The sequence below is a fragment of the Theropithecus gelada genome, chromosome 3, assembly GCF_003255815.1.
Source record: "Theropithecus gelada isolate Dixy chromosome 3, Tgel_1.0, whole genome shotgun sequence".
Classification (NCBI taxonomy): domain Eukaryota; kingdom Metazoa; phylum Chordata; class Mammalia; order Primates; family Cercopithecidae; genus Theropithecus; species Theropithecus gelada.
Window position 1 is genome coordinate 94,100,290 of NC_037670.1, and position 15,658 is coordinate 94,115,947.

General features: G+C 36.0%; 1 protein-coding gene across 21 annotated transcripts in view; it reads right to left on the reverse strand.

Moving 5' to 3' along the window:
• Positions 1-15,658, reverse strand: part of HDAC9 (histone deacetylase 9) — a 910,741-nt gene that overhangs the window by 335,899 nt on the left and 559,184 nt on the right. For 20 of the 21 annotated variants that reach the window (XM_025379211.1, XM_025379208.1, XM_025379210.1 and 17 more), the window contains 3 exons: positions 12,676-12,798; positions 9,459-9,672; positions 8,775-8,992 (listed from right to left, as the gene is read on the reverse strand). In XM_025379211.1, coding sequence (XP_025234996.1) covers positions 8,775-8,992; positions 9,459-9,672; positions 12,676-12,798 — 555 coding nt within the window. Of the gene's footprint in view, positions 1-2,609; positions 2,717-8,774; positions 8,993-9,458; positions 9,673-12,675; positions 12,799-15,658 lie in introns of all 21 variants that reach the window. The other variant, XM_025379230.1, reaches the window with a different exon arrangement.

A 15,658-nucleotide genomic window follows, 5' to 3' on the forward strand; every position in this document is an offset into this window, starting at 1 on the left:
AGAAAATAGAGGCACAGTGCGGAAAGGCATCCTTATTCTCTTTGCTAATCATTGACAGTTTTGGAATGGGTCTCAAAATAGACAAAATCTCAAACCAATGAATCCCTCTCTTCCAACTCATAATCATCTCCCTTTCCTCCATTGATCAATTCCTTATTTTGGTAAACTGGAAAGCAGTGCAAACCCAATTAAACACAGTGACCAACAAAGGAAACAATCAGCAAAATGAAGCTAAAACCCACAGGATGGGAGGAAACATTTGCAAATTACCCCTCTGACAAGGGATTAATAACCAGGATATATATGGAACTCAAACAACTTAACAGGAAAAAAATCTAATAATCTGATTTTAAAATAGGCAAAAGATCTGAATGGACACTTCTCAAAAGACATACAAATGGCCAACACTATATGAAAAAAATGTTGAACATCACTAATCATTAGAGAAATGAAAATCAAAATTACAATGAGACATCATCTCACCCCAGTTAAAATGCTTTTACCCAAAAGATGGACAGTAATGAATGCAGGTGAGCACGTGGAGAAAGGGGAACCCTCGGACACTGGTGGTGGGAATGTAAATTAGTACAACCATTATGGAGAACAATCTGGAGGCTCCTCAAGAAACTAAAAGTAGAGCTACCATATGATTCAGCAATCCTACTGCTAGGTATATACCTAAAAGAAAGGAAATCGGTATATCAAAGAGATATCTGCACTTCTATGTTTGTCACAGCACTGTCACAATAGCCAAGATTTGGAAGAATATAAATACTGAGTAAGATTTTAGAGGTGCTTACCATGTTTACAAAGCACTTTCAGATATGTTCTCTCATGTAATCCTCACTGTAAACCTCAAAAATTTGCTGTTTATGGAATTATTAAACAAAAAGGCTGAATATCTTGACCAATCTTGCAAAACCAATAATTGTGCAAGACCTCAGATATTTCTCTTGAAAAATCTATCAGGATGATATATTTTGTACTTCACGTGAGCTATGCATTTGATAGAATCATATTTGATTATAATGATCTGTTTACAGGTCTTTGAGCCACTCAAGGGAAAGAACATGTCTTCTTTATTTTCATTTCCAGAATGAAATGCAATAGTTGTTAATAGATAAGTCTTTGGGGAACATCATCAATTATTCCATGACCGGAGACTGTTGTAGGAATTTATATTGCTAGCTGATACAACTAGGTTAATAGCAAGAGAGTAGAAGTACATTTAGGATATGAGAGCATAGCTCTGGATGCACTTCTGCCTGCAGGAAGAGGAATACTCTAGACCAGATGACATTTCAGGGTCACTGTAGTTCCTCAGATTTCATAAGTAGTTAGAGGAAGAGCTGAAAGACACAGGAAAAAAAGAACTAAACCAGGAACTTGCAAGCTACCAAAATATGTTAAAAAAAAAAAAAAAAAGAGAGAGACTGCTACCTACTGGCCTACTGGCAGTTTTCATGTCCACAAATCACTTAACTATATTAAAAATTCCTTAGCAAGACCTAATTTTTTCATTCTGTCACATGAAACTACTTGTCAAGGTTGGGAAACAACCAAATTATTTAGCTTCCCTTTCTCTTTGAACTGCCTGGAATCAACATCAGTCAAACAACTCACGTGGTTTAATTCCCCAGATACTTTTCTTCCCCGTTTTCTTACCTCATAGTCATGTCCAACTATTGTTTTCCTCATTCAATAAAAGCGTCTCTGACTAGATTAACAGTGTAGAGTGAAAAGGAAAGGTCTAGGTCCCTTCCCTTGGTCTCCAAGTTATGAAAGCAGCACTGGGAATGTTTATGAATGCTGCACATTAATCCACTGAAATGGTCATTTTGTTTCTTTTCCAAACACAGGATTTCATCACATCTAATAATAAAGCAACAAGCCACTTTCTGTATATTAGAAACCATCAACTTGTAATTATATAGTGAAATACATCTATATGAATTCCTTGTGATGATATAAGCTGGTATTGTATAAGTGAATTTTTTTGGAGCCCACTACGTATTTAAAAGAATCTATTTATATTGGGCCAATTATCTCAGAATAACATCGATTTAAGGGTAAAGTGAAAGTTTCTTTTATAAACCTCTATAGATACATAAATAATCCAGGAGGCTTTTTACAATTATAAAATTAAGACGGCTTTTCAATGCTTGCTAAAGTTTTTGGACATATTATCCATGTAATGGGCAAAATGTAATCCTAAATTGGTGATTAAAAGACCCTGCATGGAAACAAGCTGTCAAATGGATGGAGAGAAATTAAACCTGACAACAGTAATGCCTACTTTCCTAAATGAAAGCCCAGTTCAAGTTTCTACTCATCCATTTTTCAAAACATAAAACAAGGCATTTTCCAACCACCCATAGATGAGATGCCAACATTTGCATTTCACTTGAACCTGATGAAGTCAGTAACTTCCAGCTTCAGGCTTGCCCAGAACTGCTGTGAGAAGATGTTTGTCCAATCTAAAACAATAGCAATGTGACAACATGCGACAAAGGAATGAAATGTGGCCTGGCCGTAGTTGGCTCTGTCCTGCATTCCCTCTGCACCGTTTGGAAAGCCTGATAATCCAACAGGATATCGGAAAGTCTCACTGTCAGGTCCACCCGCAGAGACTGCCAAGTGAGTAACTGGAAGGAGGGCAATGTGTGGAAAGTTGGGAGGCAGGGTTGGGAAAGGGGATTTCTTCATCGTGGCAAATCTAAACCAGTGCAAAAGAAAAATAAGATCATCCTATTTTTTTCAATGTTTGTTTGCCTTGTTTTTAATTGTGAATTTCCTACTTTTAGACAAAAATAAAATTAGGAAAAGCGGGTTTCCTGCTTGGTGATAAAATAAGACTGAAATCATAGGCACAAATAGTTAAAGACAGGCTTGTGTATCATACAACCTATGTCAGGATTTCAGCTCTGCACTAGCCCTGCCACCTTGCTCAATCTACTTCAACACTGTAAAATTAATTTTCTTGAATGAAAAGAGTGAGTTGTTAAGGTTGATGGGACGATAGACGTAAGAATTCTGGTATGGAGTCCAGCTCATAGTAAATCCTCCATATAAAAGTGAGCTGATAGTTTTTAAATGACCCTACCCTAAGGTATCCATGGAGAAGGTGCTGAGAAGATGCACAGTGCCTAAAACAAAGGGAGGAAGAGGTACTAGAAGAAACAAGTGCAGCAAAAAGTCAAAAGTGGGTAAATGGCCCTTGTGTAATTACACTTAACATTTAATTTGCTTACAAGTAAGCCATGGATAGAACTGCCTTAGAATACAGCTAATATAAAGTGTCTGTTTGAGAATATGAAGTGTAACTTTTAAAAATGTAAACTTTTGGAATATACACACATGTAAAGAATTGTTCTTCTAATTAATCTCCTTCTCAAAATACATACTTTTTTCAATAGTGCACAAAATAGTTCTACATTATAACTGCCTTCTGGGACACTTTACAAGGCAACACATTAACACACACACAGGCACGCATGCTATGTTTGTATGTGACCACAAGCATGAAAGGATATACTCTCTTAGGTCACTGTGGATGAATGGCTGGGGACAGGGAATGGGTATAAATCAAGAGGATTTCAGAGAATATATAACATTCATGTTAGAAAATTATGTCAAAAAGGAATAAAACAGATACTACTCAAATAAACAGTCAAATTCTCTTCCAAAACTAATGAAAGCTCTCCATTTGCTCAGATCCAGCATTTGAGCGTAATTATATTCATGCCTTGCTTGTCAGAACATAACATCTACCTGTTTTAATAAGGGCAACACAGGACATCTGCTTGACCTCACATTCACTGGTCTTGTCTTAGATATATTTTTATTATGATAAAATAGCACTCATGTCAAAATGCCTAAGTATCACAGTAATAAATATATAATAAATACTTATATCTAGACTGAACCTTGGCATATATAAGATATCATCTCACGATTTATGTAAGTTTTTAAAAAAGTGTTGGCTGATAGCCAGTCATAGGAATGCACAAGATATTTATCACAGAGCATATATGAAAGAAAGAGAAAGAAAGGAAGAAAGCAAGAGAACAAGCGAGCCAGCAAGAAAGAAAAAGAAAGGGAATGAGATATAATAAGAACAAGATAATCCAGAGAAGTAATTAACTCACGTTTTATTTCCTTAAAGTTATCAGTTTTCTTTCTCATATCTCCTTTCTTAATACTTAGCACACTGTATTACTGTTTTTGTTTGTTTGTTTTGAGATGGAGTTTCGCTCTTGTGGCCCAGGCTGGAGCGCCATGGTAGGATCTCGGCTCACTGCAACCTCTGCCTCCCAGGTTCAAGCCATTCTCCTGCCTCAGCCTCCCGAGTAGCTGGGATTACAGGCATGCACCACCACACCTGGCTAAGTTTCTGTATTTTTAGTAGAGATGAGGTTTCTCCATGTTGGTCAGGCTAGTCTCGAACTCCCCACTTCGGCTTATCTGCCCGCCTCGGCCTCCCAGAGTGCTGGGATTATAGGCGTGAGCCACTGTGCCCGGCCTGTATTACTGTTTATTTGAATAATTCAATCCCTGCTCCACAACCTGTAAGCTCCATGAGGACACCGAAGGCTGTTTTCTTAGTGCTTAAAACTGTGTCTGCACACAGTATTTAATGATTTGTTTAATGCATACATACATAGTTTAATAATTCATTAAGGTAAGTACGAAACAAAGTATAAATTTTCTTAAAATTTCTGCTCTTATGGATGTAATGGAATGAATATGAAAAACAGACATTAAAAAGTATTAATATTCTAGTTAAAATAGAAACAGGCATGAATTACTGCAATTCTATTAATACTATAACAGAGAAATAAAGAATAATGTTGTCAAGGGGATGGGCCATGGCAGAGATCTATGTCAAATTACCTCACAACAAAAATGCCTGAAGAGATTTTGAAAAATTTCTATATATCATTCAAATAGTGAAGTGACTAGAGATTTGCCCTTTTATTTTTTTAGGCAATGCTTAGAATACTTCTTTAAAATCATCAATATTCCTAAACAACTGTTATATAGTCTGTTTTAATCAATCACAGTTTTATTTCACCAGAAAAAAATCCTGTGGTAATATTTAAACTTGAAATGGGCTCAGGAGAAAATTACAAATACCTTATTACTTTTTGTTTGCTATTTCGTATTTGAGGGAAGTTCTACTTTAGAAACTCTTTTTCCCTCCACTGAGAAAAACAAGGTGTACTGGCAAAAGCATCAGTCTTCTCTTGATGCTGGTATAAAGAAACTCTTAATTTTTTGAAAAGGTTCTTCCACGGTACTTGGGAAAAATGATATAAATGAATGTGTAATGACATCATTGCACAAAATATTAATACCATATATTAGCAATAGAAATTGTTTAATGCATTTCTGATTTGTAAATGTCTCAGAAAACAAAAGATCAAATGTTGTAAGCCCTGATTTTTTTATGATTAAACTTCTAAAATAGTTTCAGTGAAAAATAGAATATTCAAGCTACGAGCAGAGATAAATCATTCTGACAGGGTTTCCTCTCCAGCCTAGCACTCTTCTTTCTGACTCTCCCCATTAGTTACTGGCAGATATAACAGTATAAATACTATAAAAGCCCATTCCAGGGATATTTCTGCTAAGCCCTTGAACACATACACCATAACTATAAGAGGCAAATAATCTTACGACACACAAATATCCCACAAATATCCAAAATATGACAGTAAAGTATAAGGCAAGATGTAGGTAAATTATTTTGTATGATTAATAACAGTTACAATATATATTTACACTGAACATGAATATTTTATAAACATATTAAAATAACAGCAAGATATGAAAAACTCTTTCAAATTTAATAAGTCAATCACTGCATCACCTATGCCCCTAAAACTATAGCTTTGCTTCTAATTCTTCAGAAGATTATTAGTAACTCAAACACATTACTACAAATTTTATACCAGGAAGCCCATCATATTTAATCTGATACAGGTTTAGAAATAATCCTACTTATATTTTCTTGTTCCCACTTCATTTTTTGTTTCTCTAAATTCCTCAAAAAAGAACCATAAAAAGGAAATAAAAGAAGACATATTTAAATATGTCATTTGTATGTCGACATTTTCACGTGTGCCTGTATTTCCTGCTATAAGTATCTCAAGAGTAAGGACCATCGCTCCAATTTGAATGGGTTTCATGAAGGTTCATCCACGGAAATGGGCGAAAGTGACAAAATTTCTGTAGTGATTTCTTACTAATGGGCATTCTAAGTGGTTAAATCAAGTATGTAGCAATATATTATACAGAAACATGTTAGCTTTGGGCATCTAAGTTATGAATCTGACCCAATGTGAAATAAATATCCTTGTCACCTCACGGAAGCAGGTGAATACTAGCCATTCACTTCTTAAGGGTTCTATTGTGAATATTTCAGAGTAAGGCACGGGTTTGATATGTTTCTTTAATAAGCTTCCTCTCTGTCCCCTTAGACAACTGAGGGCAGGTAAAATATTTTCAAAATCTGGAGAATACCCAATGTGCATATGCCAACTTGATTAAACATATGGAATACATACTTGGAGAAAAGCCAACTGGCGACCTGCTTGAGTCATCTAAACACCCAAGCTGAGAGAGGTTAACATATAAAGATCAGCTTTGGACTTTGAAGTTTTCTGTTCTTCATTTTGCCTAATTAAGACAAGATTTAATAATCAAACCACTGTACAAACATGTACCTAAAAGTACAGGTTTGTTTCTAATTTGGGGAAGAATTCTTAACAGACTCAAAGGAATCAGCTCCACATGGGAAAAGGTCTCTGATAAGATTTGCTTTTCTCCTTGCTAAAATGCAAATGCCTGCTTTTCATCTGAGTTTTATCCAGTGTGACTGAGGTTAGCATCCGCCTGTCAAAATCTCGAGTTTGATACTGAAAAGGAAAGATTCTGATATTAGCATATCATCTGAATCTGAAACGGTGGCAATTAGTTAATAAAAAACTGTATTCCAAAATATTCTTAAAGGTATTCATAGAAACCATTTGTAGATCACAATTTCAAATGGAGTAATCTACCTACTTTACCATAGTAGAATATGTACATCCATGTGTTTCTAGGAAATAGAACTAAGCATGGCAGAAAAGCCCATCTACTATCTAATACTGGTTTTATAAACAAACCTAATTCCAGATCGAAACACTATAAGGCAAAAAATAAGATCCCTAATCTTCCCTCCCACATACATTTCTTGCCCTAAACAGGGGACAATTTTTCAAGAATACCTAATGATTTTAAGTTGTGCTGAAAGGACACAAAACAAATAAACAAACCTAACTCTACCATAATATAGAAAACATAAGCAGAGTCACATACAAGTCAATGAGTATTATGCCATTAGTCAGAGAAGGAAATTGACTCTCTCCTGATGATACTGATTTGATATAAAATAATTTGATATGAAATAATTTGCTAAATTTAGAGAAGTGCTATAGCAATAAAGTAGGCATTATCTAATGACACATAAAGGATCTGCAATGTATCGTAAAAGGTTAGAGAGAGAGTTGCCCCTGCCAGCCACCCCATCTCTAGCACCCCAATCCCACACATACTTTTGCTACTTTGAGAGTAGCAAAGGGCTAGGCTGGAAAAATTTCTGTTCAGAAGCATGGTATCCAATCCATGCTTCCTTCATGGCTCTGCCCTTGTTACCATGGAGGCCAAAAGAAGAGAAAAACTCCAGCAACACTTGCTATAAAACCAGCACGTGATGAAGATCCCTCTTCCCTACTGCCATTATAAAGATGATTAGGCGTCTGCCCATGACAGTTTATTTTGTTTTGTGTTGTTTGTTTCTTATATCATGGTACAACAAAGTTATTACTAAGCCAGGTTTTAGCTATCCATTTATCAGTAAACAAACTATCAGTTTGCAATATAATGCCTCTCATGCCTCTGTAACATACTTGTAGATGATACAGCACAAAGGCAAGGGAATAGAATCTTAATACTCAGGACCTTAATATTTTCCAGGAATTTTCCAGGAATGAGAAGATGGTGCTTTTTTAAGCCTACCACAGCAAAGAGTAGTGGAAAAACTGTCCAGACCAGGTTCTTTAATATCATTTTGCTTACAAATTCATAGAAAATCCTTTACTGGCCTGTCTGATATTATGCTGCAATCACCGTTTCTTTGTAGTTGCCTCAGCAGGAGAGCTCCTAAGGATGTGGTATGGTACAGACATCCGCTGTCCATTTTAGCAACGTTAAGACTTCCAGGAAGAAATGATCACAAGTTTCTGAGAAACTACTCCAAACGCTTATTGGAATGAAGTGGGGCATATGTAAAATAAATGTAACATAGATGCATACAAGTTGCTGAGAAGTGCCTTACTGGCTAACCTTGGCCTATCTGCCATCACTTGTACAAACTTTTTGACATGTGAACGCACCACATTCAAGTCTGCCTCAAATCTTTTCTGCAACACTAAAAAATGAGGCTCCACATATATAGGCCTATATGGGGTTGTGTACCAAAATAGATACCTGATCATAAAAGATCTTGCAAATGTATCATCTCAATTTTGTACAAATGTCTCATGAACATAATGGTGGTTAAAACACTGATATTGTGATGCTGTCCTTGAGCCAAGAAAGCAGGCTTAGGATGATCACATCCTTTTTGCTGTGACTCCCATCAACATTCCTCTTATATACCCATATCAGTGAAGAGATCCCCAATTTCCAAACCAGCGGTTAGAACATTTTGACTTGGCTTGGAGGCTTACTTTGTTCATGTGGATTTGCTGCTGGTATTGTTTCTGCTTCTCCAAGAATTGCTGGTGTTGCTGTTGAATGACCAGCTGAGCCAACGTGCTCTGAGGCAAAGGTGCAGACTGGGTTCGGTTCAGGGGTCTGTGACGTGGCAATTTGTGGGTACCTCTAATGCCAGGTGAAATTCTCTCTTTTGTTGCCAAGGGAGACTGAGGATGTAAGGGAACGCCACCTGAAAAAAAAAAAAAAATGTATATGTGTGTGCACACACACACATACACACACACACGCACAATTTTAAGAAAAGATAAGAAGCCAAAGAAAACAGATATATGGTATAAACTATAAGAAAATTAGTGAATTAGTCATGCTACCAGGCAAACAACAGAAGGTGTGGTCAAAAGGTCAGGTGTGGGAAGAGAGAAATGTCAGGGCATTGGACAGGTACGCATCTGACCATACAACTCACCAGTCTAGTCTGGTATGAATAAAGGTTAAATGAGGTGAGTCCTCCTACCCCAGTTGGATCTGAAGGAATAAATAGAGGTGATAGCCTTTCCCACAGTACCAGGTATCAGGGAGACTTTTGTATAGCACTGTGGATCTCTATCAGGGTCTTAAGTAAAAGAGACATTATCCTGGATCACTAATAAAATAAAATTCTAAAATGATCCGCAAAAGGTGCCATAATGAATTACCAGCTACAAGAAGCTTTTGCTGTCGCATTTGTTCTTTCAATAATAGATGCTGCAGGAGAGCCTGGTGGCTGCTGTTGGGCGGCTTTCCCTCTAAAGTAACATGAGGGTGGCTGGAAGACGCAGGGATGCTGCCCCCGTACTGCCCAGGCAGAGGAACACCTTGCCTAAGCGTCTGCGTCTCACACTTCTGCTTTTCTTTGAGTGAATTCGAAGCCTGTGTTGAGAAATAACAAAGATGTTAATCCTCTTTCATCCATGTGGGTCACTGGGTCTCTATATCATTAGACAAGTTTCCTATGCCGTAACTTCCCAAAACAAAAGCCCCATCTTACCCAATGGCTGAGCAGGGAAAATGGACCTTTTCAACTAACTCAACTCAATAAAGAAGAAATAAAAATAGGGTTGGAGCACTGAAGACGATTTAATATTGTCATTGTATTGAACATAAAAAGTTTTTTTAATTAAAATCAGAAGTGATGCTACGTACACAATTTTAGGTGGAAAGAATAAATTCAAGAGATCTATTGTACATGATGACTACAGTTAATAACAATATATTGTACACGTGAACATTTCTGAGAGAATAGATTTTCAGTGTTCTCACCATAAAAAATAAGTATGTGAGACAATGCATATGTTAATTAGCTTAAGTCACTCTACAATGTATACATATATCAAATCATTATGTTGTAAGCCACAAATTATGTACCTTTTATGTGTCAATAAAAAAAAAATGCTTATTTCCGGCTTAATAAGTGGAAAGTACATTTCTAAAATATTTTATACACTGTTTAAGGCATACTGGAAAGGTAAAATTTATTCAAAGACTATATCATGGGGATTAAGAAGCTGGAGATAAGATGGACTGTAATTTTGGAGTTGCAAGCAAAAGGAACAATTTACCCTTTCTCTACATGGCTTCTAAGAATTTCACAGAGCTGTAAGTGTCCAATGTTTAATTTTTAAAATTAAATTCTTAAAATAACCCAATGAAAGGAGGTAAAAATATGCAGAAATTTGATTTAAACAGTTTATATTAATTTATAACAGATCCCCAAATCTCTAAATATTGAAAATGACATTCCAGATATTTTGTATAATAAACTACAAGTGAAATAAGATATCAAATAAAAATGCTATTAAGAACTTGAAATGTGTGATAACACAGTAATAAGGCAATAATAATTATATCATCAATAGCAATAATGAATTATCCTATTCAAATGATTTAATGAATGGTGGTCATTTTGCTATTACAAAAGCAGGACTCTAATACCTCAAAATTATGTGGCATGTTTCTTTTCAAAACTCAAGTTTCATCTTTCAAAATTGCTGTGCACCAGGGAGGCGAAGCAATTTTCAGCGATGGAGAAATTGAAGGACAAAGAGGTAAGTGGTTTGTCTGAGTCACACAGCAAGTCAATGCAATGTTTAATCTAGAAGTGATTCCTTGTCCTGGCCTCTTTTCCTTAAAATTTCCCAGTATTCAGTGGAGAAATGGAATACTAGAGATCCCGTTGGCAAAGCAATGCTAAACTTGAAAAATTAATTGTGATGGCCTCATCCACACCAAAATGGAAGCAAAGAAAAATGAAACTTTAATCCAAACCACATTGGTTTATTCATCCAATGGTACCAAATCGTATTACCTTTGAAAGATTAAATGGTCTGGCTTTAGTACTTGGTCCTTTGGGAAAAAATTTTCCTTGACCACATTAAAAGTGGTACATGTGTGAGTTATTGAGAGGAGTGGCTTAGAACATACAAAAATAAGTAAAAATAAAATGCCTATTCATGTGTCATAAGAAGTTTTTGGGTTTGTATTTACTTATCGTTAGAAAAGATAGGAAATAGAAACAGAAGGAAAAATAATTTGTAATTAGTGATAACTGTAAAATATTATCTGTGAATATTTATTTTTAGTTTCATTCCTAATTCCTTTTTTGTTTTTCATTTCATTTACAAATGTTTCATGTGGAATTTTAAGAGCATAGCTGAATTCAGTATTTTCAATGCTTTCTTTTATAATCCCCAGATATAGGACGACATCCAAATTTTGTTTTTTCCTCATTGGTATAAGAAGAACACAGTACCACATAAAATGACATTATAGTCTATTGACAATACCAGAGATAATAAGATATCTCTCAGATTGATTTTAAAATACGTATTGAAACTATGTATTGAACATACATGTGAACTTGACACATTCTACTCAGTGGAAGACTTGAAGGTAAGGATTGGCCAAATTGGTGATGAGAGTTGGAATAAATTTTTCTCTAAACCTAACATATCATATGACCCCTGTATGCATACAATTTAATTAACATTTCAGAGATGAATTATTCTGGATAAGGCCCACACATTTTTTACAACTAAAACTGATACGGTTTTAGGGAATATGCATAGAATAATTATTGCCATCTTCTGCTAGTATGACAATAACATTTCAAGTTTAGCACTGCTTTGGCAAAGAGATCTCTAGTATTCCATTTTCTCTGCTGAGTACTAGGAAATTTTAAGGCAGAGGCCAGGACAAGGAATGACTTCTAGGCCTCCATGTAACACTATGATACAGTGACTGCTTTCTTCCCGAAAGAACCTATTTCAGTTGTCAGGACTTTTAAACTAATTGATTCACTTCGAATCTTCTGGGAATAGTTTAGTATTTTTCTTAGAGGTTTTCCAGATACATATTCGTCAGTACCAGAGAGTCAGTAACTTAAATTCCCAAAATAAAGTCATTCACAAAATAAATTCTATAAACATATGCTACTGTGCTTTCGAAGCTGTACCTCTCAGCACTGCCCTGGCTTGTGTTCCAGGTCTGCCACTTACTGGCTCTGTGCTCTTGTGCTTTGAAACTCTCCAAGTCTCAGCTTCTCCTTCTGTAAAAACGTGGGCTGTAATCTCTGTTTCACAGAATGGCTGTGTGGAGCTATTAAAATAATATATCTGGAAAGTGCTTTTTTAAAAGCTATAAACCATTATACAAATGTTAGTTATTATGTTTACATATGATTATGTGAAACCAGGATAATTCTGATTTGAAATTAGACTGAATGTCTTTGAACAACACAGCAAATAGCAAACAGTGAAGGAGATGTTGGCTCTGTCAAGTTTTTCTAAAGTCTAAATATATAAAACATGAAAGAGAGTTCCCCCATGAAGAGATACTGCTTGGGTTGATTTAGGCTGATGCTGTGCAATGACTTACATTGAGCTGGGATGGCACTGCGGGAAGCCCCAAGGTAATGTTGGGCAAAGAAGGAGAGGTATAAAGACTTAGCAGGTTCATGGAATCTTCGTGAATTAGAATGCGTTGCTGTGAAACCATTTGCTGTTAAAAAAAAAGAGGAGAGTCTCAAAATACCACAGTATCACAAATTTTACTGTAAAATGTTCTCATTTCAGAAAATGGGCCTTACCATAATTAAGAAAAGATTTTAAGTATTTATTTCATGACTTCTGTATCCAAAAGTTATAATGTAAAATTTAAATAAAAAATTTCTTCCTAAGACATAGTTATCAAATCTGAATAAAAGGCATCTATGTTCATTTTTTGCAAATTCATTTATAAAATTCTGGCTATACAAAATACGGTCAGCATGTTTGTCATCTGCTGATAAAGTACAATGATAAAATTGCATAATTCTGATTAGTATGTCTACTTCTTTTGTATTACTCAGTGAAAAAAAGTATGTATATAATGCCAACACAGTCATTATCTTCATCTGATTCTTCATTTAATGTCATTTTATTGATGGGAAAACTGATCCAAGAAAAATCTTAGATGAAATATCACCATATAGGTCTTCCATAGTAATCACATCTTTTTTACTATAAACATTTATTAATAGACAATTCTGTGTGGTGTATTTTTAGATCATTCATATTCAGAAACTAAAGTAAATGTTAAAATGTTACGAGTCCCATGCCACAATAGCCTTCATTTACACTGAAATACCCTGAATGTTTTGGCATCACTGTGCTTTTTACAACAAATACCTTTTTTAATCCATTACTAAGAGTCATGTTTTCCCACATGTGGCCTAATATGGTTGCTTGAATTACATTTTCTGTTTAACTCTTGCTTCCCTCCCAGAAGTTTTATACAATAAGAGTTACAAAGGTCTTATTAGACCAAGGAACTCTGGCCTGATATGGTCCCCAAGGGAACAACATCCCTGAAAAAGAATACTCCATGTAACAGTATGACACAGTGACTGCTTTCTTCCCAAACAAAAAGCATATGGGACTCCAATAATAGACCACCTCCAAGAGGGATATTGCACACACGGGCTTTGACTAAAGTAAATATAATAACTTGTCAAGCATGTTTGGGGGAGCTGTAGATTTTCCCCTGGACAAACCTGGGATATCAATTAACTGGGGAAAATATCATGTGCTAATACAATGCAACCTCAGAATGTCACTGAAGAGTGATGCACCACCAAAACACAGGATGTTATTCCAAAACATCATCTCAATCATACGTTTGTTTGGAGATGAGTCCTAGTCCTAACATAATAAGAGCACAGGGTTAAATGTGGAGTTTTCTCATTGCAACTTGGAACTCAAAGCTAGTTCAGATTTTGTTACTTCTCAAAGGAACATGTCAGATATTTGTGCATGAAAATCAAGAGGTATGTTGATAGCAATAACATTACATTGACTTTATATGCAGCCCTTTAAAAAATTAGATGTCTAAGTGACATAGCATAAAGATTATTGGGAAAGATTTTAAAATTACAATGTGTGAGACTGCAATTTTATTTTATGAGCTATCAGACAGAGTTGCATACTTGCTATAAACAAAAGGGCAAGCTACTCTTTTACTCATATAAATAATAAGCTTTTCATGAAAATTTTAAGTATAGAATACGTACCTGAACAAGAACAAAAGGAACATATAAGGAAGCAAAAATATTTTAACTAGCTTATTGGCAGTAAATAGTGATTTAAAATAAAAGGGCATGTTATTCACTTATCTGTATTCATTGGAGAGAAAATAAGTGTGGAAAAATATGCATTTTAAATAGTGCATAATATTCATTCAAGGTTGTATTTGCTTCTCACAGCACTGAGATACGGACTAGGGGATTTGACATGGACTGGGAGAATGGCACAAAAAATACCATGGACCTCACAAAAGAGGTTTTTCTTTGTTTCCCAAAGAGAATTTCTGTGATATCCTCCCACCTCATCACAGGAACCAGAATTAAACTCAAATGAGAAATAGATATCTTCTCAGACGTAATAATGGCAGCAACACACTGGCTCCTCACACTGGCTTTGACTAAAGTGAAGAGATGTGGGGACAGTCTTACCCTGGGATTGCAGATCTTTGTAGTTTCCTATAAAACTTGAGTGGCTCCATTTCCTCTGGCAGTGTACTGATATTCCGCACCTACCATGGTGCCCTGGGCCAGAAATTTTGTAGGTTAACCTGTTCTTCACAGGCACTCTCAAGCTACCATTATGCTCATGCTGTCAATGAGGAAACTGAGTCATTTCCCCAATTCTGCTTCCATGTGGGACCAGCAACAAAACCTTTAAACTGACCAAGGCTATGAGATTTGTTGACAGCTGCTGCTACAGGGAGTACGACTCTGCAGCCACTGCCGGAAGACAGGGGAACCAGAGAAAAGTAGGGAGAATGCTGGTAGCTTTGGAGGAGAAGAGGAGCAAACTCAGGCTCTGAAGCTCATGGCAGGAATAAAAGAGTGCAACTGGGAGTCCGGGGACTTGGGCACAAGAAGAAAGCTCCAGTGACTTTATAAATGTCAGGATGTTCAAGTCATGGAGACAATTCTTGATGAAGTAAGGACGATTCTGTGTCCCCCACATCTGTTAGGTATAGTTGGTTCTTCCCAAAGACTCTTAACCAGTATGTTGTCTCATAGAAACTTTAGGGACCCAGACATTGCTTAGCTTATCTCCTTGGATTACAGATAAGGAAACAGGCACAGCATCTATGTAGACTTTCAAGGTCTAGAATTACTTCAGAGAATTGAAAAACCATTTCCCTCTAATTATTTTCTGTAAATACAGCTTTCCTCAACTATGCTTTTTGATCGGAGCAGTCTATCTGTTCCACGTTTATCTCTTAATAAGACCTGGAGCCATAGTCTACACTGCTAACTGAGTACAGACACACTTGAAAGTCACACTAACAGATTGGGAGGGGTACCATTCAC